General features: G+C 40.7%; 1 protein-coding gene across 4 annotated transcripts; it reads right to left on the bottom strand.

Moving 5' to 3' along the window:
* Positions 1-2,124: 2,124 nt before the first annotated feature.
* Positions 2,125-26,227, bottom strand: REST (RE1 silencing transcription factor). 4 transcript variants are annotated; one of them, XM_084899273.1, is made up of 4 exons: positions 25,853-26,227; positions 22,580-23,483; positions 14,566-14,649; positions 2,125-7,602 (listed from the first exon to the last, which is right to left on the bottom strand). In XM_084899273.1, the coding sequence occupies exons 2-4, from the start codon at positions 23,472-23,474 to the stop codon at positions 5,765-5,767; spliced, it is 2,817 nt and encodes a 938-aa protein (XP_084755399.1). In that variant the 5' UTR covers positions 23,475-23,483; positions 25,853-26,227; the 3' UTR covers positions 2,125-5,764. The 4 variants fall into 4 exon arrangements, with proteins under 4 accessions (XP_084755399.1, XP_084755398.1, XP_084755401.1 ...); XM_084899272.1 differs by lacking the exon at positions 25,853-26,227 and adding an exon at positions 25,210-25,375; XM_084899275.1 differs by lacking the exon at positions 25,853-26,227 and adding an exon at positions 25,044-25,194.
* Between the last annotated feature and the right edge of the window lie 696 nt (positions 26,228-26,923).

The raw sequence follows: 26,923 nt of genomic DNA on the forward strand, positions 1-26,923 counted from the left end.
GTTGCTTAGGTATTAAGAATCTTACAGGAGGAGGAAGAGAGTGAATAACTCTCATCAATTCAAATATAAAATAGCCATGCTGCCGAAACCGGTTTGGCTCAGTGGTAGAGCGTCGGTCTGCGGACTGAAGGGTCCCAGGTTCGATTCTGGTCAAGGGCATGTACCTTGGTTGCGGGCACATCCCCGGTAGGGGGTGTGCAAGAGGCAGCTGGTCGATGATTCTCTCTCATCGACGTTTCTAGCTCTCTATCTCTCTCCCTTTCTCTCCGTAAAAAATCAATAAAATATATTTTTAAATAAATAAATAAATAATAAAATAAAATAGCCATGCTGACTCAGGATATTCCAGGTCTCTCACTGCATCAGGACAGAATGCAAATCCAGTAGCTTTGATGTTTTGCATATCCAGCGAGGTTCTTCAACTTCCTCTTCTCTCAACTTCACAAAAACATAAGTTCAATTGTGTTTCCCCATTAACAAAAGCAGCAAAATCCTCCTAACAAAATGGTCTATCACTTTCTATTGAGTTTCATTTTCTTCTCCGAGTTCCAATAAATACAGCAAAAATACTTAGTGCCATGGCACTCTGTGAACACAGCATATCTCAATTACCTTCCTTTCAATGCATCCTTTCCTATTTTTAAGTCAAAATTTACTAATACCAGTCCTGTCACTGAGAAGAGGCAGTGCACTTTTTTTCTTTTTAAAAAAATATATTTTATTGATTTTTTTACAGAGAGGAAAAGAGAGGGATAGTTAGAAACATCGATGAGAAACATCAATCAGCTGCCTCTTGCACACCCCCTAACTGGGGCTGTGCCCACAACCAAAGTACATGCCCTTGACTGGAATCGAACCTTGGACCTTTCAGGCCACAGGCTGACTCTCTATCCACTGAGCCAAACCAGTTTCGGCAGTGCATTTTTTATTTTTATTTTTTATAAGTTCAGACACATTTTTTAAAAAATATATTTTATTGATTTTTTACAGAGATAGAGCTAGAAACGTTGATGAGAAACATCGACCAGCTGTTTCTTGCACACCCCCCACCAGGGATGTGCCCGCAACCAATGTACATGCCCTTGACCGGAATCGAAACTGGGACCATTCAGTCCACAGACCGACGCTCTATCCGCTGAGCCAAACTGGTTTCAGCAGAAGCAGTACACCCTTAAAATGACCTGTGGTTGGGGAGGAATCTCTATATATAAAAGGCTAAGTGTCCATCCATCTGACCAGTGCCTATGATATGCACTGACCACCGGGGGCAGATGTTCAGCCTAAGTGCAACCATGATGCGCTTTGGCCATTTTAAAATAAATGGCACCATGGACCAAAACTTGACTCCCCACAAGTGTAAGGGGACCAGATCGTCACGTTTTTCAACAATTTTCCCCACATCCGATGGTTTTAAAAAAGTCCCGGTTTACCCAAGTGGGACACAGGCCTTGCCACCACCTTGGAGCAACAACCCACCAAATTGCAGCCAATGCTGCCAAGACCCCATGGCACAAAATGTGGCCCACAGCCCAGCCTACAGTTGCTGTGGGCGCCAGGTAATGATGTTACATAGCAACACCCAGCTTTCTCTCCCTAGTGACTGGTATCCTAGTTTCTTCAGCTCAAGAACCTGACCTTTATAGCCAAGTGCAAACATTTTGCAGTTTAACCAAATGTCTGTGAAGTGTTTTCCCGTGCCTCATCTCATTTGATCCTCATCAAAAGTCCTGGAGTAGGTAGAGATAGGAGACTCAGTAGAATCCTATTTTCTTTTCATTAGCAAGATGGGAATAGTGATATTAAAATACTTCAAATGAATTTTCTTCCAATATGCATGAATTCATGCACGAGGACACCTGTCACTCCATAAAACCTTCTATGAATTGTCCTCTCATTGTTTCTCACAACCTCCACCTTCCAGAAAGCAGAGACAGGAAAATATGCTTTGAACTACCATCCACTAGATTGTTACCCCAAGCAATAAAGATTGACTATGACCTTTTTAGATAATATGGGTTGTCTGGAAAATATAATTTAGAAAATTATTAATACATTTGCAATTTCAGCACAATAAATCTGGATTCCTTGATACCTGATGTACCAATAATAAACAAAGGCATAACATGCTTTTTAAAACTTTATTTCAACATAACTATGCTTACAGAAATACACTCATATTGGTTAATAGAATGCAATTTAAGTTTAACTTATTTTACATGATTTCGACCAAAAACTTGGTACATGGTTTAAACATAAAAAAAAAGAAAGAGAAAAAGATTTGCAGTTTTATTTTTCATCTATTACAAATGTATATAAAAGATCCTCCAAAGCTGCTAAAGCAGGCAGCAAGAACCTTGAGAAATTAACCTTTGGTTTGTCTGAAAAAATAACACGTATTGCACTGTAAGTTTATAAAATTGGTACAACAAAAACAGTGTTGCAATGTTTCAATGCCAGTTTACAAAGTTCAATATCTAACTAATGGATGCTGAAAAGAGTGGGGAAAGTCTATGTATAAATGTGAAACTGAAAAGGTATTTGATTTAGTTAATATTGCATGTAGATTATAAATCTACACAAACCAGGATTCAGATAATTTCCTGAATCTGAACTAACACTATTAGCTGTTTATCTGCTGAGGTCAAGAAGGAAACTCCACACACTAGCTATTTTTCTGATTTATGCAAAAAAGAAAATTATATTCCTTTCCCAGCTTTTCAGTCCAGAACTGATACACTACAGACAAGGTAGTCCCTTCCATTGTCAACATTCATAGGGTGACATGTAATGAGGTCTACTTGGGTTTAAATATTAGCATTCATATAAAAAATAGTCCCTAAGTTAAAGACCACAGGACTTTAGAAGTGACTCTAAAAAATAAAATGACCCTCCTTGGAAGACTAGTGAAAACATCCAGCCATAGTTATAAGAAACCTTGTAAAAAAAAAAAAATGTTGCCCCTTGTAAATTACACTTTAATAAAATAAAATAAAAAAGCGCCTGAAAGAAGCAGCTCTGAAAAAGAGGAAAAAATATATAACTTAAAATATATTGAAAACAATAGATTCAAAAGATAGTTAAGAGATACATTTTCATAAGACTACCTAGGATTAGGATTATGTATTCTAGTATTTCAAGTTTATCTCTAGTCACTAAACATCAATTTACAAATAACTTGTTCATTTTTTTTTTTTCCTTTATCAAAAGGGAAGTCTAGCTTAAATTCTATCCAGTGGAGGAGAAAACACAAAGCTTCGGTTTCATGCAAATATCACATTTTACAAATGGAAGAACTCCCAACTAGACCAGAAGTTCGTATTATTTATATGCTTTTCACTAAAACAATTTTTAATAAGCACAAATACATTGCATTAAGGTTCAGAACCTAATATAGGCCTGACAATCAAGTTCTTGTTTTCTGGAAGAAAGGCTTGAGAAGCCCTACTCAATTTCTAATAACAATGTTTTCACGGATCAATTTAACAATAAGGGGTTTTAAATTCCTTCATATTTTTGTTTAGCATTCTTATCTTTAAAACTAGATAAGAAAATAAGTCAATCCCCAAGAAGTCAAATGTTTTTCTTTAGTACAAAAGAATCTACAAAAACCTCTCCCCCAAATTGATTCCTAATCTCCAATCTGTACTTAACATGAATCTTTCCATATATAATGTAAAAGGTAACTTACATAAAATGTACCCATGAACATCAAAACTAGTTGTTAGAAAGATTAAACTAGCTTTATAATTTAAATTTTAAAACATAAATATTTGCAGCTTGATCTTCTGTTGACAATGATTGTCGGAGCCAAGAATTCACCTAGAATTCAACATCATTTACAAATTTCCATTCATGCACACAAAACACACTATTAACACACAATTTACTCCTATTGTCTTGAGAGAAATCATCTTCTTTGAATCTTTGGCCTCCCAGTCAATTCAAAGTTCAAATGTCTTTTAACTCAAACTTCACTCTTAGATTTTTAACAAGTTTTCCACCCACACTTCATCAACGCTTTTCCTAATCTTTTTTTCATGTTGCACTACCACTCTCTGCAACCTACACCTCAAAGAGATCACCAGAGAGAAGAAAATAAATGAAATATAAAATGGTTATTTCAGAACAGGAAATGGAAGATCAGAATTGTTTAAGATTCTCTATTGGGATCATAGTTTATTTTTACTGCAATGAATAACTACTATAGACAAAAAAAAATCCTGTTGGATTCTTTCATATTCTTTGGCGACTGGCCAAAGAACCTATCAAAACAAAATAAATTTGGGAGTACACATTTTTTCCTACAAAGAGTAGGAACACCAAGATAGCTGCAATTCATCTGAGGCCTCACCTGTACAAAGAGGCTGTCACAGTGACAGCCAGGAAACCCACTCGTGTTTGTGGAGATCCCTGAGATAGTGTGATTTTTAAATCTGGACTGTAATTAAGGTTCACCAGCCTTTTTCATTGTATTCATAGGAAGTTATGGCTGGTCTATCAGCATTCATACTAACTTTTTCTCATCTAAGTTTTTTGTATAATTATTATGGCTTTGTAATCTCACAACTGATATTCTGGATAATTTGAAGATGTTATGTCTCTGTTTATAATTCCCAAATGTCACAATTCTTTACCCAGCTGAGTAGCCATAGGATACCAACCATCTATGAAAAAAGGTTTTCCTCAAAAATATGACTTAACACTGTACATTTAAGTAGTAGTATACTAAAATAGGCCAATAAATTTTACTTATGGTTGGTATTTGAGAGAAAAATCCATCAATATATTCTAGTGGTTCATTTATTGCAAAGTTCAAGTTGAGAGCTGTGAATTTACTACATCCATTTAAAATAAATAACTTACAGGAAATACAGATCTGGTATAGATATAAGATGTGAAAATCAATGACTTGAACCTGTATGTTTCATTTGCTCACCAACTTGCACACACTAATATTCTGCAAAAAAGACAACTGCAGCAAAAGAAAAACTGCCCTTTTGCAAACAAAACTAAAAGCATCCCTCCAAAGAGGACAAAATAAACATGCATATATATGTATAAAGTGTTACTGTTCAACATAAATGCTACTTTACTACTAGGAAGAAATTTAACTGCATAGGTTAAAAAAACAACAATGTGCAATATCTTAAGCCATTAAAGCACCAAAATGAAAAATAAAAGAAACACCAAAATCATTGTTTTTATGACGATTAACATACACAAATAAGAAATATTGATCAAAACTCAGGAGTAAATACCTGGACTGAAACAATGTCCATTGCTTGGAGAATTTTTCTTCAATTTAAATGTCTCTTCTCATCTCTAAAAAAATTTTTAAAGTGCTAACTGTATATAAAGCAGGCAAATTCTTCAAGTAATTTGCTATTTAAGCATGCCAATTTTTATAGAGCTACAGAAGAAACTAAGAATAAACTAAACTGAAATAGGAAGACAGACATTAGAGGGAAACTGACAAGTTATAATAGACAAAGCAATAAAATGCTATGCCACCTTGGCCTTCTAGTTTCAATTAAATGTGTAAGCTAACAGATTTAGGTGTCTGCTGGTTTAGTACACTAACTCCCTTGGATTGGCTAAAATGGATTCAATAGGTAGAGTCATAAGAAAAAGAGTGCCACTTAAAATCAACATTGGACACTAATTAAAGCAATTTTAAAATTAAATTGTTGTCTACTAGTTTAAAGGTATATAAAATGTAATAGGACCTCACAAACTAAGAATTGAAGCCTTTTCCAAAGTTTAATTACTCCTGCCCTTTAGCTGCTTTTTCAAGGAAGTATACATTAACCAAATGGCGATTGAGGTGCTTGCTGTAATCTTTTTCTTTTCTAAAGGAACGATCACAGAAGATGCAAACAAAATCTCCCTCCGCCACCTTGACTGTTGAGGCTTCCTTTGCATTTTTCCTATTAGCTTCTTGTGGAACTGGCCGGGCCCCATTTAATCCAGAATCGTCACTACCCTCCGACATGTTGTCACTTAGGTCACTTCCATCATGACTATGAATACCTTCATCTTCATCCATTTCCTGAGACTCATTCACTGCCATGGTAACAGGAGGTGATGCTACAGCAGTTTTGGACACTGCTTCTGGTTTTTCTGTTGGCAGAGGAAGCAGTGGTGAAACTGATTCTTCAACTGCTGAGTCTTTCCCAGGGAGATTCTCCGTTGTGTTCTCATCTGTATCCATACCGCTTTCACAAAGCGTAGTGTCAGTCTGATGTTTACCATCTGAAGTTTCACCCTCTAGCTTATTCAAGTTTTGTTCTGAGGATGAAATAGTGACAGATTCCTTGACAACTGCTAGACTCTTACCTGCCTCTTTTGCTTCTACTTTTTGAAGGGGGGCTTCTTGACTTCCTTCACATTCGGTGAGTAATTTTTGGTCTTTTGACTCCTCTTCTTTTAGGTTTTCCTTTGGCAACGGTGGTAAGAAATCCTGTGCACTTGCACTTTCCTTTAAAAGTTGGCTCTCTTTAACAGGCACCAAGCCAACTTCAATAAGGACTTGCTCCTTCCTTGCCATTTCACTCTGCATATTAGACTTTTCCTTTTTATTATCTTTTCGAGGAGACTTTTTGGGAACTGGAGGCTCTGCAAGAGGAGGAGGCTCCATAACAGGAGGGGGCTCCATGGCAGGAGGAGCCTCCATCTGAACCTCCATGGGAGCGGGCTGTGCGGGAGGCGGCTCTGTCTGAACAGGCCCCACCTGAGGAGGCTCCATGGGTGGCGGCGGCTCTGTCTGAGCAGGCCCCCTCTGAACAGTCTCCTTCTGAGCAGGCTTGTTGCTTTTTCTACTTGACTTATTTTTCAGCGTTTTCTTCTTCGTACTTTTTTTCACACTAGTATTTTGTTTTTTATTCTCCTCCACTCTGTTCTCACACTTTGGTACTTCCTGACTATTTTTGGGTTTGCTTTCTGTCTTCTTTTTCTTTTTTGTCACAGGTTCCTTATCATTAACAGGATCTTGTAAGGAATGGGCTTCAGCTTCCATCTTCCTTTTGCCTTTCTTGGTTTTACAGTTTTTTTCTGAATTGGTTCTTGAATGCACATCCATCTCTCTAGCTTCCATCGCCGATTTCCGAGTTCTGGTAGTCACCTGGATTGAAGCATTACTAGAAGACTTTTTCTCTTTTGAAGCATTATCTTTTTTCTCCACTTTTACAGACTTCTCATTTTTCTTTCCTGCTACATCTCCCTTTACTTTTACCTGCTCTGTTTCTGTTTTTTCATTGGTATTACTGTTATCAGGCAAGTCAGCCTCTCGCTTTTTGGTTTTCTTTAGTTTCACTTTTGAAACATCCATTGTTTTATTAGGACAAGTGGGATGCTTAGATTTGAAATGATACTGCAGATTACACTTCTTGGAAGCTGCATAATCGCATACTGGACAATTGAATTGCCGTGGATTAACATGTAGCTCCACGTGCTTTTTGAAGTTACTTCTATCTGCTGTTTTATAGTCACAGTGTGGGCAGTTAAGCGGTTTAGGCCCATTGTGAACTTGTCTTGCATGGCGAGTTACTTCATGTTGATTAGAGGCCACATAACTGCACTGATCACATTTAAATGGTTTCTCACCTAAAAGTAAACGAGACATTGAAGACATATTAAGAAATGAATTCAAGATCATTAAAATATAAGGAATTGGATTATGTTAACCAAAAAAAAAACCCCCCACAAAAACTATATATTGAAAAGACTATTTCATGCACTTTACATTTACCATATTTATTTGTATATTTTCTCCATCCCTTGACATTGATTGTGAAACTAAACGAAGAAATAAGTATCTCACAGTCAGCCATCATCACCTAAAAATTTCATCAACGTAGGGCTCTCAACAACTATTAAAGAGCAGATATTTGTTAATACACAACAATTACTGGCCAAGTTCAGCTCTCAATTTTGGAGCAAGGACTCTTAAAGAAAATAACTTCAAATGTTTTATGTTTAGTTAAAAAAAAAAAATCTAATGGAGTGGAATATAAAATTCAGATATTTTAAAGATAAGTCTTGAGACTTCAAAGAAATAACTTATACTCTAAGCTACACTCCCAGACCTTTGATACAAATTTTAAACACTGTGTTAGCTGAAACTGGTTTGGCTCAGTGGATAGAGTGTCAGACTGCGGACTGAGAGGTCCTGGGTAGATTCCGGTTAAGGGCATGTACTCTGGTTGCGGGCACATCCCCAGTGGGGGGTGTGCAGGAGGCAGCTGATCGATGTTTCTCTCTCATCGATGTTTCTAGCTCTCTATCCCTCTAAATTCCTCTCTGTAAAAAATCAATAAAATATATTTAAAAAAACAACAACACTGTGTTAGCCTCAGGAAGCAAATGGCCTTTTTCCCCTTTAAATGTAACCCTTTTATCCATCAAGGCAAAATCTGAGTCAAGCCTCATTCAGCAAATTTTCCCAATGCCAAAGATGCTATTTAAAAGCAAAAATACATCCTAGTCAGAAATCTTTCCCTGATTTTTACCCACCTTCTTTTTTAAAAACGGCCAAAAAAACCTAGGTAAATTTGAAGGAGCATACAAATAGATATGGTATGTGAAAAAAAGCAAACAAAGTAATAATCACAGGTACATCACAGAACCACAACAACCCGTAACCCCAAATTAAAGGCATAAGAGTAACATATTCTACCTGAATACATACCCATCTAGATCACACACTAGCAAATATTACCAAGTGGTATCCATACCCCACTGGTCCAATGGAATGCATAGTAGAAAAACGGAAATTGACATTTATAAAAATTCATCTCTCAAACATTCTCAAATTCATATTACATCGTAATATTTTCATGAAGCAAAGCTATTCAGACATTAAGTAAAACAATGTAGATGTAGATGGCATGCTTTAATGATTAGAAAATGTCTGATGATAAAACACTTGATCACAGAAATAAATACGTATCCAAGTACATCAGATTGGACATGTAGCTAAGTGGACAACTCTTCCATGTTAGTTCACTAACAAATTTGTAAACAGGTTTCTACAACATGCTACATTACTCCATAGTGCTTGGCCGTATCTTGTTCTCTCTCTAGTGAATCACCTCAATGGAGACAAGCATTTATTTTACATATACAGACAAGAATAGGCAAACATAGGTGACCTAATAGTTAAGAACTGTTTTGGAGTAAGAATATCTAGGTGATCAAATATGGGCTTCTGTAACTTACTGTGAGATCTTGAGTATGGTATTGAAAAATCTCTAAAGGCTCATTTTCTCATCTATAAAATATTCTTTTCTTTTTCAAAATTTTATTTGAATTTACTGTTGTGACTTGATGGTTAATAAAATTATATGGGTTTCAGGTATACACTTAATCTAATATCAAGATAATTTAGCCATATAAACACTTAGCATGGGGAGTTAGCCAGGCACCCTATATACATTACCTGTAGTAACTGGTTAAATTTTTAGTATTGGGGGGAAGGGTGGAGTCATCATATCCTGCCTATCCACATAAACCCTACCTCTGAATAAACACCTGTGATAATTATAGGAAAACAACCCCATTTTGAAAACCCTAGTGAATGAGGGCATTCACACAGCAAGCATTAGTTAAGGTATGGGAAGATGTAGAAATCTGTTTAAAATTTGAGGGCAGCATACTTTACTTGCTCCAATTTCTTTCTATTGTAATAAAATCCTGCTTATATTAGAAACCTATTCACCCAATTTTATAGCTTAATATAAAACCCCTTGCCCTATACCAAGTCTTTAACTCCCTTTTCCAATTCTAGTAATATAAGGTGGGGCAAAAGTAGGTTTACAGTTGTGAGTTCACAAAACACAGTATTTATTATTTATTATTTATTATCTTACTAGAGGTCCGGTGCACAAAATTCATACACTGGGGGTGAGTTGGGGGAGGGGGAGCACAGCGGCCCCTCAGCCTGGCCTACACCCTCTTGCAGTACAGGACCCCTCGCTCCTTACCTACCACCTGCTCGTTACTCCTTACCATTCAGCTCGCTGCTCCCTAGCACTGCCGCTGCCACGGAGGAGTCAGGCTCCTGCCATCGCTGCTGCACTCACCAGCCATGAGCCTAGCTTCTGGCTGTGTGGCACTCCCCCTGTGGGAGCACGCTGACCACCAGGGGGCAGCTCCTATGTTGAGTGTCTGCCCCCTAGTGGTCAGTGCACATCATAGCAACGGGTCATTCTGCTGTTCGGTCAATTTGCATATTAGGCTTTTATTATACAGGACTAGAGCCCAGTGTGCAATATCGCACGAGAACCAGACCCAGACTGACTCCTGCCGCACCAGGATGGATGCAGGACCCAGAGTCAAGTCCCGCCCACCCACGTGCACCTTGCCGTGCATGTAGCCTCTGGTGACCAGTCTTTGGTTATGACAGTGTGATGGCGTCAGGGCCAAAGGGTTTTTATAATAGAGATTATTTTATCTTTTTTTTTTTTTGAAGGGTAAAACAACTGTAAACCTACTTTTGCCCCATCTGTATTTACCCGTTTTTCACCTTTATAAATGTATAAGATTATCTATTGAATTCTTCCCAAATTAATTTATAGGTGTATGGCAAATTCAAAAGGGGAAAGAATTTTTAATTAAGTTATACATGTTCTTATCGAGAATAATCCAGTCCTGGTTGGTGTGGCTCAGTCAGCTGACCATCCCATGCACCAAAAGATTGCTGGTTTGAATCCCAGTTCACACATGCCCAGGTTTTGGATTCAATCCCCAGTAGGAGGCATGCAGGAGACAGCCAATTAATGTTTATCTCCCTCTCCCAATCTCAAAATCAATAAAAACATATTTTAAAAAAATGAAGTATGGTATAGTTTTTTGTTTGCTTTAAAGAATAGTTCAGAAAGAACAGCAAAGAAGCCTGGCCAGTGTGGCACAGTGGTTGAGCATAAACCTATAACCAGGAAGTGAAGGTTCAATTTCTACTCAGGGTATATGCCCAGGTTGCAGGCTCAATCTCTAGTAGGGGGCAAGCAGGAGGCAGCCAATCAATGATTCTCTCATCATTGATGTTTCTCTCTCTCTTTTCCTCTCCCTCTCTGAATTCAATAAAAATATATATTTTTTAAAAGAACCTTAAAAAAATAACAATTAAAAAAAACACATAGCAAAGAAAATCCAAAAGCAACAGTTAGCACACTCAAAATTGTTCAGGCAAAATTCTTAAAACACCATAGATACTTATACAATGACAAAACTATTTCAATGAAGATACAAATACTTTGTCATTCTAATAGTACGGGTCAACCAGATATATGACTTTACATCATGAATTTACACTTAATTTCTGGCTTATAAATAAGACACAGGGAAAAAGAAGAAACTAAATGACACCATGAAAAATCAAATAAGGACAAATCCAGAAGGCAGGCATTCTACAAGAAAAATAGCCACATTTCTTCAATGCCTTAGTTTCCACATTTGTAAAATGGAAATAGCCCGGCCTGTGCCCTCTTACAGCCTACGACCCCTTGGGGGATGTCCACGGAGGATCAGGCCTAAGCCAGCAGTCAGACATCCCTCTTGCAGTCCGGAACCCCTTGCTCCTTACTATCCGCCTACAACGGAGGCAGGAGAGGCTCCAGCCACCTCTGCTGTGAGCCTGGCTTCTGGTTGAGCAGTGCTCCCCTGTGGAAGCACACTGACCACCAGGGGGCAGCTCCTGCATTGAGCATCTTCCCCCTGGTAGTCAGTGAATGTCATAGCGATTGGTCGTTCCACTGTTCGGTCAATTTGGATATTAGGGTTTTATTATATAGGTAGGATAGTTATATAAATTAACTCATGTAAAGCTCTTAAATGTTTTATTTAAGGGATAGAGCATACTGTCTACCAACAGGACATATGTCTATTAGCCTCAACAAAGCTTGAGATATCATCCAAGTTACCCTCAAAAAACGAAACCAGTCGAAACCGGTTTGGCTCAGTGGATAGAGCGTCTGCCTGCGGACTGAGAGGTCCAGGGTTCGATTCCGGTCAAGGGCATGTACTTGGTTGCGGGCACATCCCCAATGGGGGGTGTGCAGGAGGCAGCTGATTGGTGTTTCTCTTTCATTGATGTTTCTAACTATCCCTCTCTCTCCTCTCATCTCTGTAAAAAAAAAAAACCCAAAAACAATAAAATATATTTTTTAAAAAAGAAAAAAGAAAAAAGGAAAAGAAAAAGAAAAAGAAACCAGGAAACACTGCAAAGTAACATAGCCAGGTTCTGGTTAAGTGATCCAACTCGATAGCTTTGGAAATTTAGAAGGCATAAAGTATATATTAACATGACAAGCATAGAGGGTCAAGAAAGGCTAGCAAGCATACTATGTGACCCCTTCATAATTACACAAATCAGAATCTGTGCTATAATCAGTCTTATCACTGACATAAGACAGCTATATTCAATAACAATAAAATGCAAGCAAGCACCAGCTTGGCTCAGTGGTTGAGTGTCAACCTATGAGTGGAAGTTATGGTTCAATTCCCAGACAGGGCACATGCCCGAGTTGCAGCTTGATCCCCAGTGTGGGGCTTGTAAGAGGTAGCCAATCAATGATTCTCATAACTGATGTTTCTCTCTCCCTCTCCCTTCCTGTCTAAAATCAATAAAAACATATATATATATATTTAAATGTGAGCAACATATTTAATTTAAAATTTTCTAGTAGTCACATTACAAACGTAAAAATGAATTTACTTTTTAACCTAATATATTCAATATTATGTCAACACGTAATTTTTCAATATTTTAAAAAGAGTATTTGCATTTTCTCCATACTGTTTGAATTTTATACAACTCAATTCAAATCAACCACATTTCACAAGCTCAATAACCACATGCAGCTTGTGGCTACCCAATTTGACCATAGATTTATAGTAACCATTAACGTAAGAGTGGTAGGTCTACATTAACCATGTCAAACTCACGGCCCACAATGAATATTTTTGTGGTCCAGCCAATATAACAGTATGTAAGAAACATTTTTAAAAAAATTTTGTAACTTAACTTTTACAATATCCTGTTATACATAATTATCAATAACAAACTACAATGTTGCTAATAACTATCTACTATAATAATGTTGCATTCATATCCCTTACATGACTTACACACAAGTGCAACATTTCTCTCCACTAATACTAGCAGCAAATATTTTAGCAGCTGTTTGCCATCATTAGTATTGTTTGGTGTGCACAACAGAAAATATTTTGCTTTCAGAAAACAAGAAAAATAGGTTATTTGCATTACGCTTTTTAATTTGTGCAGTTATTCAGTATCTGGTTAAGTTAATGTTCAAGAAAAAATATTAATCTTTACTTATATGTTCTATTGTTTTGTTAATGATTACTCATTTCAGCCTTTTGTATTCAGTATGTGTCTATCAAAATAAACCTACGTTTCTATGAAAATTGAAGCTTTTGTTTTCTTGCAGCCCACATAAACTTAAAACTTATTTGGCCCGTGTTAGCCTTTGAGTTTGACATGATTGGTCTACATCACATGTGTCAAACACAAGGCCCGCGGGCCAAATCCAGCCCGCCAGGCCTTGCAATGTGGCCCGCACCGCGCTGTCATCACTGCACTCCGCTGTCAGTTTATGACATTGTCAGTTTATGACTGTTCAGTAAACCATTCGGCCCGCGATTTAGGCTGGATTTTAGATTTTGGCCCCTTCTCTGATTGAGTTCGACACCCCTAGTCTACATAGATGTTTGTAAACAACAAAATTGTACTTAACATAGTTTGCCCACAGGGATACATATACGTATATTCTAAATCTGAAGAGACATGGCAGTTCACCAAGGGTCAATCATGGCCAAAATGAAATGACTACCAATCACAAGACCACCTATGCTAATACTTTTAACTCGGCCAGCTTGATAATCGGGTCCAATTCTGGTTGGTGATCTTGATCTTGTACTGTAGTACAAGAATCTCCTACTTGTTACTGTCTGAACTTGATCTATTATAGGCTAATAAGTTAATATCTCAGGTTATGTATAATTCTTTAAAGGTAGGCTTTTGTAACATCTCAGGTTATGTATAATTCTTTAAAGGTAGGCTTTTCTGATAAGTTCTCAGAAAAGCCTTATCAACTTTCAAAATAGAACAAATCCAAAGTTCAAGACCTGAGAAGCTCAGAAGGAATCCCTAGTCCCTGGCAACCACACACTATGAAATTTGGTGCCATACTGTGTTGAAGAAAAAATGTGAGAAAGTAGGAGTGTTCAAATAGCACTAACCAGCCATGGTCTACGATATCAGTTCAACTTGTGTGTCACCGAACTTATTGAAGAGCTAATGAAAATTAAGGATCCTCCTCCCAGAAAAGTGCACATACATTTACATTTACAGGAGTTCCATCTATGGACTCACTAAGAATCTCCTCTTTAAATACAACTCCACAGGAGTAGAATACTGATTTTTAACTAGTTTCTAAATTACATTTTAAAAATGTAATCATAAATAATTACCCAGTTCCAGGTCTAGTACTTCCTTATAATGGTAGTTTACTATAAATGATAGAAAAGTTCCCATTTCTTACCAACCTGAATGAGTACGCATATGTCTAGTTAGATGAGTCTTCTGAGAACTTGAGTAAGGGCAAAGTTCACATTTATATGGGCGCTCTCCTGCAAAAATATAATTAGTGTTTTTAATATGATAAAATAAGGCAAGCATAATTCTCACTAATATTTACAAGAACCAATACTGTGTATTTTCTAACAAAAATTATTCCTATTCCTGGCACATAGTCAATTTATGTAAATGTATTAAAAATGTAAGTTATTTCATGCCGAAACCGGTTTGGCTCAGTGGATAGAGCATCGGCCTGCAGACTGAAGGGTCCCGGGTTCGATTCCGGTCAGGGGCATGTACCTTGGTTGCGGGCGCATCCCCAGTAGGGGGTGTGCAAGAGGCAGCTGATTGATGATTCTCTCTCATCGATGTTTCTAACTCTCTATCCCTCTGTCTTCCTCTCTATAAAAAAATAAAAATATATTTTTTTAAAAAAGTCATTTCATATAGGCCTTATAGGGTTTACATAACTACATCATTTCAACTTTGCTGACACTCATTGGCTTTCTGAATTCTACAGCACTTTTAATTTTCACAGAAATACTACATATTATTACATTAAACTTTATTTTTTTAGAGAAAGGAAGGAGAGAGCAATTTGTTGTTCCATTTATGTATGCATTCATTGGTTCTTTTTTGTGCCCTAACAGGCTGGGTAACCAACTGACGCTACCTGGCCAGACTATATTAAATGTTAACTACTGAGAAATTATCTTGATAAGGCATCAAGGAGCATTTTTTTTTTAATTTAGAATTATCCTTAAAGAAAATCTACCCAAATATTTTTATGCTATGGCTTGGGTAACTTTTTTCTTTTTGTTTTAGCTAACTTTTTAAAAATATTTTTTTTTATTGACTTCAGTGAGGAAGGGATTGGGAGAGAGACAGAAACATCAATGATGAAAGAGAAGAATCATTGATCAGCTACCTCCTGCATGCCCCTTACTGGGAATCGAGTTCACAACCTGGGCATGTGCCCCTGAAGGGAATTGAACCCAGACCTTTCAGCCCACAGGCCAACACTCTATCCACCACTGAGCCAAAACAGCTAAAGGTTAGCTTTTTAAAAATCCTTGTAAAAATGATAAATCTAGCCCAGCAAGTGTGGCTCAGTGGTTGAACATCATCCTTTGAACCAGGAGGTCAAGGTTCGATTCCCAGTCAGGAAATATGCCCAGGTTTCGGGCTCAATCCCACTGTAGGGGGCAGCCGATCAATGATTCTCTCTCATCATTGATGTTTCTCTCTCTCTCTCCCCCTCTCCCTTCCTCTCTGAAATCAATTTTTTAAAAAAACTTTTTTTAAAAAAAGGATAAATCTACCATTTGAAATTGTTATAGTTTAAAGCAAGAATGCTTTTGAGCAGGGATTTTGTTGTGTTTAGCTAAAAATTTCCAGTGGTAGATTCAGCTGTTATGAAATGCAGTGTTAAAACAAAGTTTATTCATAAAGCCATAGGGACAGAACAAGTGAAGATGAGAGGCCAGTGATTTAGTACTGAAGAATTTAAGACACAAAGACAGGAAATGTGTCTGTTTTTGAGTGTGGGTTGTCAACCACAACATTTTTTTTAAGTTTGAAAATTTGTTTCATCTACTCTTTGGCCATAAAATAATAATTATGACCTTAAGGAAGTTTCTGCAACTAGAAAAGTAACAGTACCCTTACTTCTTAGGATTGTGAGAATTTAATACATGCAGTGTACTTAACACTGTGTCTTGGCACATATAAAGCCCTCAATAAATATCAGTTATTACTTTTTGTCTACATAGTAAGATATAGCAATACATGTCTAATAAAATTAAGAAAGGAACAGAACAAAAATGAAGAATGTGGTGATAAGTGAGAAATGTAAATGTAATTGTTCAACTGTAACTGGCTGGTAGCTATAGATTAGCTGTAAATAACTCATAGCGTAGAATGACTACTTTTATCTGAAAGAATTTTAAGATAGTTTTTTAAAATATTAAAAGTAGTTCTTTACAGAAGATCCAAGATCCACAAATGGCCAATAAGAAAATGGAAAAATGCACAATATCATCAGCCATGAGGGAAATGAAAATCAAAATAAGATCAAGACTTCACACCCAATTGGTTGCCTACAATCAAAATGGCAGATATTAATAAATATTGGCTAGGATGTGGAGAAATTGGAACCTTTATACATTACTGGGATTGTAAAATTAATGCAGCCACTTCAGAAAATAATTGGCAGTTCCTCAAATGAGTAAACAATAGTTACCCATTTGGCACAGCAATTTCATAGATAGATAAATTAAAAAAAAAAACAAAAAAAAAACTTTTGTCCACTCAAAAATTTGTTCGAGAAATATTCATAGTAGCATCTTTCATAATAGCCAGAAAATGAAAACAATCCAAACACCCATTAACTGATGAATAATGTTGTGCACCCAAGGAGACATATGTAATACTTTAAACAATAAAGAATTTAAATTAAAAAAAAAAAACATTTTGTGCCCATAAGAATTTATGTGGCAATTATTCAGTGGGTGTACATTTTTTGAGGATACCTTATATATGAAATGTCCAGAACTGGCCTATCCATAGTGAATTGTATGATATGTAAATTCTATCAAGCTGTTATTCTAAAAGTTAACGAAATAAAAATTAAATACTACTGTAGATTAACATGAAGAGTCAATAAAGGATAATTTTCTTTTAAATTCTTTATAACAAAATAGATTGATTCTATCTGGGCAATACTATATACTATAGGCACAATCTACAAAACAATGATTTCTCAGTCACACATACAGGCAAAAATGTCGTCTTTTAAAGTAGAATTTGTGACCCTGACCAGGTAACTTAGTTGGTTATAGTGTTGTCCAGATATATCAAGGTTGCTGGTTTGATCCCAGTCAGGGCACAATGAATGCATAGATGGGTGAAACAAATTAATCTCTCTCTTCCTTCCTTTCTCTCTATAAAAAATAAAAATAAAAATATTAGCCGAAACCGGTTTGGCTCAATGGATAGAGCGTCGGCTTGGGGACTGAAGGGTCCCGGGTTCGATTCCGGTCAAGGGCATGTACCTTGGTTGCGGGCACATCCCCAGTAGGAGGTGTGCAAGAGGCAGCTAATCTATGACTCTCTCTCATCGATGTTTCTGACTCTCTATCTCTCTCCCTTCCTCTCTGTACAAAAATCAATAAAATATATTTAATAAATAAATAAATAAAAATATCAATATAAAATAAAAAATAAAGTACAGTTTGTGAACTGGTTAAATACCTAAGCCACAAAATTAAAAATCTTTTTACTTAAGACTCTAATGAAAACAATCCTCAGCCACTACTATACTAATTACCTAGGGAGGGGGGCAATAAAAAAAAATCAAGAAAATATGTAAAAAATAAATAAATAAATAAAGAAAGAAAGAAAGAAAGAAAGAAAGAAAGAAAAAAAAAAAAAAAAAAGAAAACTCTTTTGACGAGCAGAGCCTCGGCCCCGGCACCACGGGGCTGCCCCAGCAGTTCATCATGCTTACAATCAGCTTGTCAGCGAGGATCAGTAGGCTTGGATCTTGTTACTTTGGCATTTTTTCAGCAAACCTGCTTTTTATGGCAATACCCAGCCTATGTTCTTGTGTGGAATTCATTCCAATAAATTACACTGGATCAAAAAAAAAAAAAAAAAAAAAAAGATACTGGGATTGCCCTAGCCGACATGGCTCAGTGGATAGAGCATCGGCCTGCGGACTGAAGGGTCCCAGGTTCGATTCTGGCCAAGGGCACATGCCTGGGTTTTGGGCTTGATCCCCAGTAGGGGGCTTACAGAAGGCAGCCAATCAACGATTCTCTCATCATTGATGTTTCTCTCTCTCTCTCTCTCCTCCCTTCCTCTCTGAAATCAATAAAGAAATTAAAAAAGAGAGAGAGAGAGAGAGAGAGAGAGAGAGAGAGAGAGAGAGAGGGAGAGAGAGAGATTGGGATTTTGAATCTCTTGTGACCTTGGGCCCAGCACTTCAAGCTTTTAAACAATAAGTTTCCTCTCAGTAAGTAATCAAAGGCTAATGTCTGGCAAACCCGTTTCACTAATGGATTGTTCTGAAGGTTAGCACAGAATAGAATAAAGTACCTAGCATTTATTACTCAATAAAATAAGAAACCCACTTACTCTGAAAACTAGGCTACTGTCAGCTACATTATGAAAAATGAGAAATAAGTGATTCTGCTGTCATTCCTTATCTCTACTGTTCAGCACTAAATTTATTTTTTCATAAATACAATTTTTAGAGCCATGCATTTAACAGCAGAGATACTCTCAGAATTTACATAACCAAATTATGTACCTTCCATTTATATACCACCAAATTGTGTGGGGTTTTTTTTTTGGTTTTTTTTTAATCACAAGGTAGGAAGCCCTGGAGATCTTGCTTCCTAGTCTTTGTCATCAGTTTGGGCTCAAATAAAAATTTTCCAAAAAATTAAATAAAATAAAAATCACAAGGTAATAGGATAGAAAAATCTTTTTAGAAAATATAAAGACCAAATCGGTTTAACAATAAAATGTGAAATCCACACAACCAGTGTCAGCTATGTAAAGTATAATCTTATTGTGAAAATATCAACCTCAAATTCATGTGGAGAGCTGAAACTGGTTTGGCTTAGTGGATAGTGTTGGTCTGCGGATTGAGGGGTCCCACGTTCGATTCCGGTCAAGGGCATGTACATTGGTTGCAGGCACATCCCCAGGGGAAAGTGTGCAGGAGGCAGCTGATCAATGTTTCTCTCTCATCAATGTTTCTTTTTTTTTTTTTTTTAAATATATTTTATTGATTTTTTACAGAGAGGAAAGGAGAGAGATAGAGAGCTGGAAACGTCGATGAGAAAGAAACATCGACCAGCTGCCTCTTGCACGCCCCCCACCGGGGATGTGCCCGCAACCAATGTACATGCCCTTGGCCGGAATCGAACCTGGGACCTTTCAGTCCGCAGACCGACGCTCTACCACTGAGCCAAACCGGCTTTGGCCTCATCAATGTTTCTAACTCTCTATTCCTCTCCCTTCCTCTCAGTAAAAAAAAAAAAAAAAATCAATAAAATATATTAAATAAATAAAAAAAAGACCAATGAGAGAGAATCATTTATCGGCTGCCTCCTGCTTGTCCTTTCCACACACTCCCCCCTCACCCCAGATCGAGCCAGCAACCCAGGTATGTGCCTTGACCAGGAATCAAACCATGTCTTCCTGGTTCATAGGTCATTGCTCAACTACTGAGCAACACCGGCTGGGCTACTTGACCAGATTTTAAAACTTTAAATGCAAAAGCAATCTTCTGGGGCTTAGAAATCTTGCTGCAGGCTTCTTTCCTTCAATGGAATTTCACCTCCAACTTTAAAATCTACCACTCATGCAATGCAACATCAATTTACCTCTCCAGTGTCCCACTTTTACTTGTGGGATTCAGTTCTACAGAGACAACTCCTACAACCAAACAGCATCCCAATAGTCCCTTTTCATTTATGACCCAAGAGTACAGTACTAGATTGTTCAGACCAATAATCAGACCTCAAATGTAACAACCCTTACCAGGAAAATGTAATGTAAATTAAAATAACTACCAGCCTGGCCACAATGGTTGAGCATTAACCTATGAACCAGTAAGTCAGGTAGGGTTCACTTCCCCTCAGGGCACAAGCCGAGTTACAGGCTCAATCCCCAGTAGAGGGCGTGCAGGAGGCATCCAATCAGTAATTCTCATTAACGTTTCCCTCTTCCTTCCTCTATGAAATCAATAAAAATGTTTTTTAAAATTAACTACCTATAGTTACATTATTTGAAAAACGTGAGCTGAAACTGGTTTGGCTCAGTGGATAGAGCGTCTGACTATGGACTGAAGGGTCCTGGGTACAATTCGGTCAAAGGCATGTACATTGGTTGTGGGCACATCCTTGGTGGGGGGTGTGCAGGAGGCAGCTGGTCGATGTTTCTCTCATAGATGTTTCTGACTTTCTGTCCCTCTCCCTTCCTCTCTGTAAAAAATCAATAAAATATATTAAAAAAACAAAAAAACAAAAAAAAAAACACGTGAGAAAGCCAACAATTAAGAGGTACTGAAGAAAAATGGGAAGTGACTACTGAAAGTTTCTTTTTGGGTGAAGATGTCCTAAAATTGATAGTGGTGATGGCTGCAAAACACTGTGAATACGTATTTTTAATTGAACTTATTGGGGTGACATTGGCTAATAAAATTATATAGGTTCCAGGTCTAATATACCAACTGTATAATGTATTATGTTCACCACCCTCTGTCAAGTCTCCTTTCATTACCATTTATCCCCATACTTTTTTTTTTTTTGAAGTGAACATATCAAGATTTTATTGTCATATAATAAAAGAAAATATGAAGCTTAGAACTGGATCACTTGACCCTTTCTCTTCTTTTCTCCTCCCAGTTCAAAATGCTTGCATCTCTTAATAGCCAGCATTCTGAGATCTGCAGTTGGGCTCAATACATTCAAACCTCAGCACAATCTTCTTTGTAGTTTTAACCTTTTTTCAGAAAATCGGCTTAGTCTGCCCACCATAGCCACTCTACTTCCTGTCATACGCCGCTTTCCCTTCGCATTCAGAGAATCCTTGCCCTTCTTGTACTGTTACTTTGTGGCATTGATGCTTGCCACACTTCTTCCCCTACTATCCTTACCGTCTGGTAATTATCATGGTGTCTGTTTTCTATTTTGTTTATTAGATTCCACATATTAAGTAAAATGATTTGGTACTTGCCTTTCTCTGACTGGCTAACTTCACCTGGCAAAATTCTCTCCAGCACTGTGAATATATTAAAACCACGGAGCCATAACTTTAAATGGATGAATTGTGTGGCAGTAGAGTATATCTCAAAAAGCTGGGTTGTTTTTTTTTTTTAATGAATTGCAAAATGTGACAAAATATTTTTAATTGTTGGGTGTAGATGATGGGTATATGTTGGTGCAGTGTAGCATTCTCTTTATTTTGAGATATTTGCAATTGCTCATATTTTTAAGATTGTCCCACTTTTTTTGAAAGAAGGCACTTACTTATAAATTAGAAAGGTCCTCTTACCTGTGAGTTCAAATAAGTTGAACATTACTTTTTGTTTGAAAAATAGTTGCATTTTCCACATGTGGTTGCCTTCTTAGGAAAATAATTTGAGTGATAATGCCACCAATGCTTTAAAAACTTCTCACATTTCTGTGTTTTGGGGACAAATTGTTCCATTTAGGAGCTCAATATCCCAAGTCAAATGTTTTAAATAGTTTGAGGCTCTGATAAATGTGGTTATGCAAGGGTTACTTTTTCCCTTTTCTTTTTTAAATATATTTTATTGTTTTTACAGAGAGGAGGAGAGAGGGACAGAAAGCTAGAAACATCGATGAGAGAGAAACATGGATCAGCTGCCTCTTGTACACCCCCCACCGAGGATGTGCCCGCAACCAAGGCACATGCCCCTGACCAGAATCGAACGCGGGACCTTTCAGTCTGCAGGCCGACGCTCTATCCACTGAGCCAAACGAGTTTCGGCCCTTTTTTTCTTTTCTTTTTTTTTAATCAAAGTCCTAAAATTCCTTTGGAAAACTACTGTATGCATATAGATGTATTCACTACCAACTAAATACATCTTCTAACAAAAACAGTAGTCTCATCTGGCTAAATGGTCTATCCCAAGTTGTTAAGAGTACGTATTTTAGAAAGAACATTGATAAGATTTCTCTTGAATATTCTTCCATATAACAGTCAGTACTTGATTTGTGTTCCTCTCTAGATCCCTTAATTCTATAGTATAGTTACCTCCATGAAGAAACTGAGGCACAGGGAATAAATAACATGTTCAAAGGTCACAAAGACAGCAAATAATCGAATCAGGGTTTGAATCTAGTCCCACCCACCCACCCACCCTTTCTTAGTATTATTGTTAACTACCCACTCAATTAACTATCGGAGGTGAGTTGAAGTTATGGCCTACAAAGGTCCTCTTACCTGTATGAGTTCGAACATGCTGAACGTAATTGTTTTTTCTGTCTGAAAAATAGTTGCATTTTTTACATGTGTACACTTTCCTTGGAAAATGGTTTCTTAGGTGTTTTCTCCAGTGATATTCGCTTACTGTGGTATATGTGCAGATGATGCACTTGTAGACTCGCTCATTATCACCAGCTCTAGTGTGGTGTTTCAAGTGAGCAGTATAGTGATCATATCGATTGGTATTGTAGCCACAGCGGTCACAGCGAATGGGGCCTTTGGAGAAATCTCCCTCTTCAGCAGTGGAAGAGCCAGGCTCCCTGGCTTTTGCTTGCTTCTCTGCACTTTCTTCCACAAAAAACTTCTTGGCACTGTGAACTCTGATGTGATGCACAAACTGTTCTTCAGATTCCGCTTCATATTGGCATGGCTTACAGCGAAAGGGTTTGGTCTTCAAGGTCTTGCCTTTGTCCTCTGCTCCAGGTGTCTCGGGAGGAAGCTCTTTATTTGAGCTGTAAACTTCTGGGGCAGCTGGGACCTCAAACACAGGCTGTGGTTCTGCAACACTGAGTTCCAAACTTTCCAGTTCCATGTTTTCCAGGCCACTGTGTCCACCTCTGACTTCCGGAGACTCCTCAAGTCCTTCTCCATCACTATCTGAGAAGTTGTTATCCCCAACAGGCACCAACTCTGCCATCTGCCTCTCTTCGCCCACGAGGTAGTCGCAGCAGCTGCCGCTGACTTCCCCGGTTAAGGCCACATTTGCCAACATGATGAGCTGAGGAGCGGCCAACTCCGCTTTGGAGAGGTCATGCAAGTCATACATATCGTTAGGCAAGGCCATGCCCATGTTGCCACTGCCGTTGAACAGCCCTCCTCCTCCAGAAGACTGCCCCATTACCTGGGTGGCCATGACTGTATTCTGAATTAGAAACAAGACAAAACACAAAAGCACCCGTTTAAACACAACTTTTACTGGTCTAAAACCAAAACGTTACCATAATTCGTCATATCTTTTAAAAAATACATTTCCAAAATAACCTCTAAACTCAATGAACTCCATCAACTTACTAGAAAGAAGCCTTTAAAATCTTTTTGTAATTTCAAATTCTTTACTGCATAACCCAAAAAATATTGTCTATTACCCCTCCAAAAAACTTTATCAAATCTGTGACATAATTAGCTCCACCAAGAAGGTCTACTACTGGCAAACACTTTTTTTTTCTGGTGCAAAAACCAAACAAAACAGAAGCTTTCGTTTTTAATGTTAATTAAACTTACTTCTAAATCCAAGGTGAATAGTAAAAACTAGCCTCCCAGATCCTCCAACTGGTCTGATCAGAAAAGGGAGAGAAATCCAAAAGCCAGGCAAACATGGCTAGAAAGTAGAAGCCTGTAATACACGGGTCAACTGAACTGAAACTTACATTCCCTCAACTAACTCCAGAGGAGTAAAAGTACTACTTTGTTTCTTACTTTCTTGCTGATTTAACCTGTTTGACGGGAGGGGGGAAATTACGGACCTTTTTTTCCTGCGAAAAAAGTAAATCTGGTGTACTCAAAACTTCACAAATGAAAAATAAATCTTCCAAACCACCTACTTAAAATCATCCTCCAACCCAGCTCGACCATCAGCAACTTTCTGGCATTGTGTTCGCCCTGGCCTACTTGCCTAGTGGAAGCCATTACAAGATCACCTTCTTGAAAACAGGCAGCAGGGCCTTTTAACTCGTCTCAAACCAGGTCCCATTCCCAAGGCACTCTATAGTCTCAACGTAGGTCTTCTCTTGCACATTAGACAAATCGGAAACAAGTGGCAAGAACGAAAAAAGTTTAACCCCCCCCCCCCCAAAAAAAAAAGTAATCCGTTTCACCGAGGCGTCATGAACGCGAACGGGGCTGAGTTATAACGTCCCCGCAAAAGTTGGGACTCGGATGCCATCACAGAACACAAACCGAGGGCAAAGGCTTCCAGTCCCAAGGCTTCCAAACATCGGCATTTACCCAAACATCAGCTTTCCTAACAGTCCCCCCAAACCCTAACTCCCACCCCCCTAAAGAAACCCCAACGCTGGCCAGGCAGGCCGTCCCGGCGGAGCCCCGGACCCCGGCGTGGTGCGCGGATTCCTGCGCTGCCGCCGCCGCCAGCGCGGCCCGTCCCGGCTGAAATCGGCATTCGGCCATTTTCTCAAAATGCCCAACACAAAGCGGCTCCTGCAAACTCTCGCTTCCTCTCGGCTCGCCCCGCTCGCGGCACACACTTGCACACCCGCTCGGAGGAGCTGGCCCCAGCCATGGTCCCGAAGCCTTTTCTGGGCCCCCCTCTCCTTCCCCTCAAAAAAAAAAAAAAAAAAAAAAAAAAAAAGGGAAGGGGGGACCAACTCGGGGCGCCGTGGGGCCAAGACCGGTCTCCCCCAGGGCAGCCCCCGCCCCGGCCCTCGGACCCGCGTTGGGGGGAGAGGAAAGGGAAGAGGAAAGTTACCGCGGCGCCGGCGTCTCCGCTCCGCTCCGCTCCTCTCCCGGCTCCGGGGCGAGCCCTCCGCCCCTCGAGGGCCCAGACGCTCCGCGGCGCCGGCCCCGAGCGCCGGGGGCCCCCCCACGCGCGCCCGCCCGCCCGCCCGCCGCCCCCCGGAAGTTTGCGGACTCACTCGGCCGCGGCGCCCCGCGGGAGGACGCGCGCCCCGGCCCCGCCGCCCCGGGAGGCCAGGCGGCCGGGCGCGGAGCGCGGCGGCGGGGAAACGGCCCGAGCGCAGAAATCGCTGTCCAGCCCCATTGGCGGCGGCGCCGCCCGGGCCCCGGGCTGACTCAACCCGCCCCGCCGCGCTCCACGGCGCCTTCCGGCGAGAGGGAGAGGCCGCGCAGGGAGGGGGCGGCGGGCGGCGGGCGGCGAGGGGCTGCGGCGGGCCCTGGGGGCGGCGGGAGGGCGAGGAGGAAGTTTCAGGACCGGGGCCCCAGGCAGCGCCGCGCCCGCGGCCTCCGCACCGGACTCCGCCGGCGCCCGGGCCGCGCGGGGGCAGATGCGGCGGCGGCGGGGTGGGGAGGGGGTCCCGGCGCCGCGCCGCTCCCCCCCCGGACGCCCCCCAGCCCAGCCCCCCGGGGCCCGCGCCGGTGTAACCCGATCCCGCCCCGCCGCCCGCCCCCGTTCGCCGCCGGAGCCACAGTATCTGCAAATCAGCCCTGGACAGCGCCTCGCTCCGCGTCCTTCCGCGCCCTCCCCCTCCCGCCGCCGCCGCCCGGCCGGCCGGCCCTCCCCCACCCGCCCCGAGCCCCCCGGCCCCGCGCCGCGCTTACCGGCCTTCCTGGGCCAGGAGGGGCTGCGGACCTGGCGTCGCCGATCCTCCTCCGACTACTTTTCTTTGTTGCAGGAGTTTCGGGGGAGGAAGGGGGGGAGGGAGGGAGGGTGGAAAAGTTGGGCGTCGGGGCCCGCGAAGGCCCGAGAGTGGGGGGTGGGGGAGGCTGCGGAGCGCTCAGGCCGCGGGCTCTCCTCGCCCTGCTGTCCCGGCCGCCGCCGCCGAGGTCTGGGGTCCGGGGCCTCGGCGGCGCTCGCTCTGCTGCTGCTGCTGCTGCTGCGCCGCAAGCTCGCGGGAGCCGCACATTCCAACACAGGAGGCTGCGCCGCGCACCCAGCCCGCGCCGCCGCCGCCGCCCGCGGGACACGCCCCCTTGCCGCCCGCGCGCGCCCGCCGGACACGCCCACTTCGTCTCCGGACACGCCCACTCCGCCGCAGGACACGCTCCCTCCGCCACCCGCGCGCGCCCGCCGGACACGCCCCCTCGCCGCCCGCGCGCGTGGCCGCTGGGCGCGCTCCGCCCCTTGGCCAAGGTGGGGAGTGCTGGGCCTGAGCGGGGCTAGGGATGGGTGCGCCTAGCGGGGCAACCCCACCTCATCCGCCCCGGGACCCTCACTGCTCGGCCCTTAGGTCAAAAAAGAAGGGGAAAAAAGTAAATAAAAAGCAAGCCCAGCTCTCCTGGATCTCTTCTTACAGAAACAACGGGGAAGTCAGCCCCCAGCCCGGGCGTGCACGCTGGAGAATGGAGCTGTTCAAAGAGAAATCTGCAAGGCTTAACCCAGACCCTTGAGAACTATTGTCACCCGCCTTTCAAGTCTTAAAGCGCTCGAAAAGACCCTTTCTAATCTCTTCCAAGGCTCCACCCATAGCCACTTGACTAATTAAACTCGGCTTTTTAAGCTTCCACAGTAAAAAAATGCATTCTACGTTTTGAACAGTACACGAGGGGGGGGAAATGCAGTCGGTTCTTGAGTTGTGAGAAGAGAGAGAGACTCCAAACAGGATGAGTTAATGAGCGGACAAATCCGTAGATGTAGGAGGTCATTGTGGAGCCTTCAGAGCACGGCTTCGG

This window comes from Pipistrellus hanaki, assembly GCF_964339955.1.
Source record: "Pipistrellus hanaki genome assembly, chromosome: 1".
NCBI classification, from domain to species: Eukaryota; Metazoa; Chordata; class Mammalia; order Chiroptera; family Vespertilionidae; genus Pipistrellus; species Pipistrellus hanaki.

Coding starts and splice junctions, on each gene's coding strand:
- REST (XM_084899273.1), bottom strand. CDS start 23,474: ATGGCCACCCAGGTAATGGGGCAGTCTTCTGGAGGAGGAGGGCTGTTC. Junction 14,650..22,579: donor GCATGTTCGAACTCATACAG/GTAAGAGGACCT, acceptor ATATTTTTGCAG/GAGAGCGCCCATATAAATGT. Junction 7,603..14,565: donor ACATATGCGTACTCATTCAG/GTTGGTAAGAAA, acceptor GTTTACTTTTAG/GTGAGAAACCATTTAAATGT.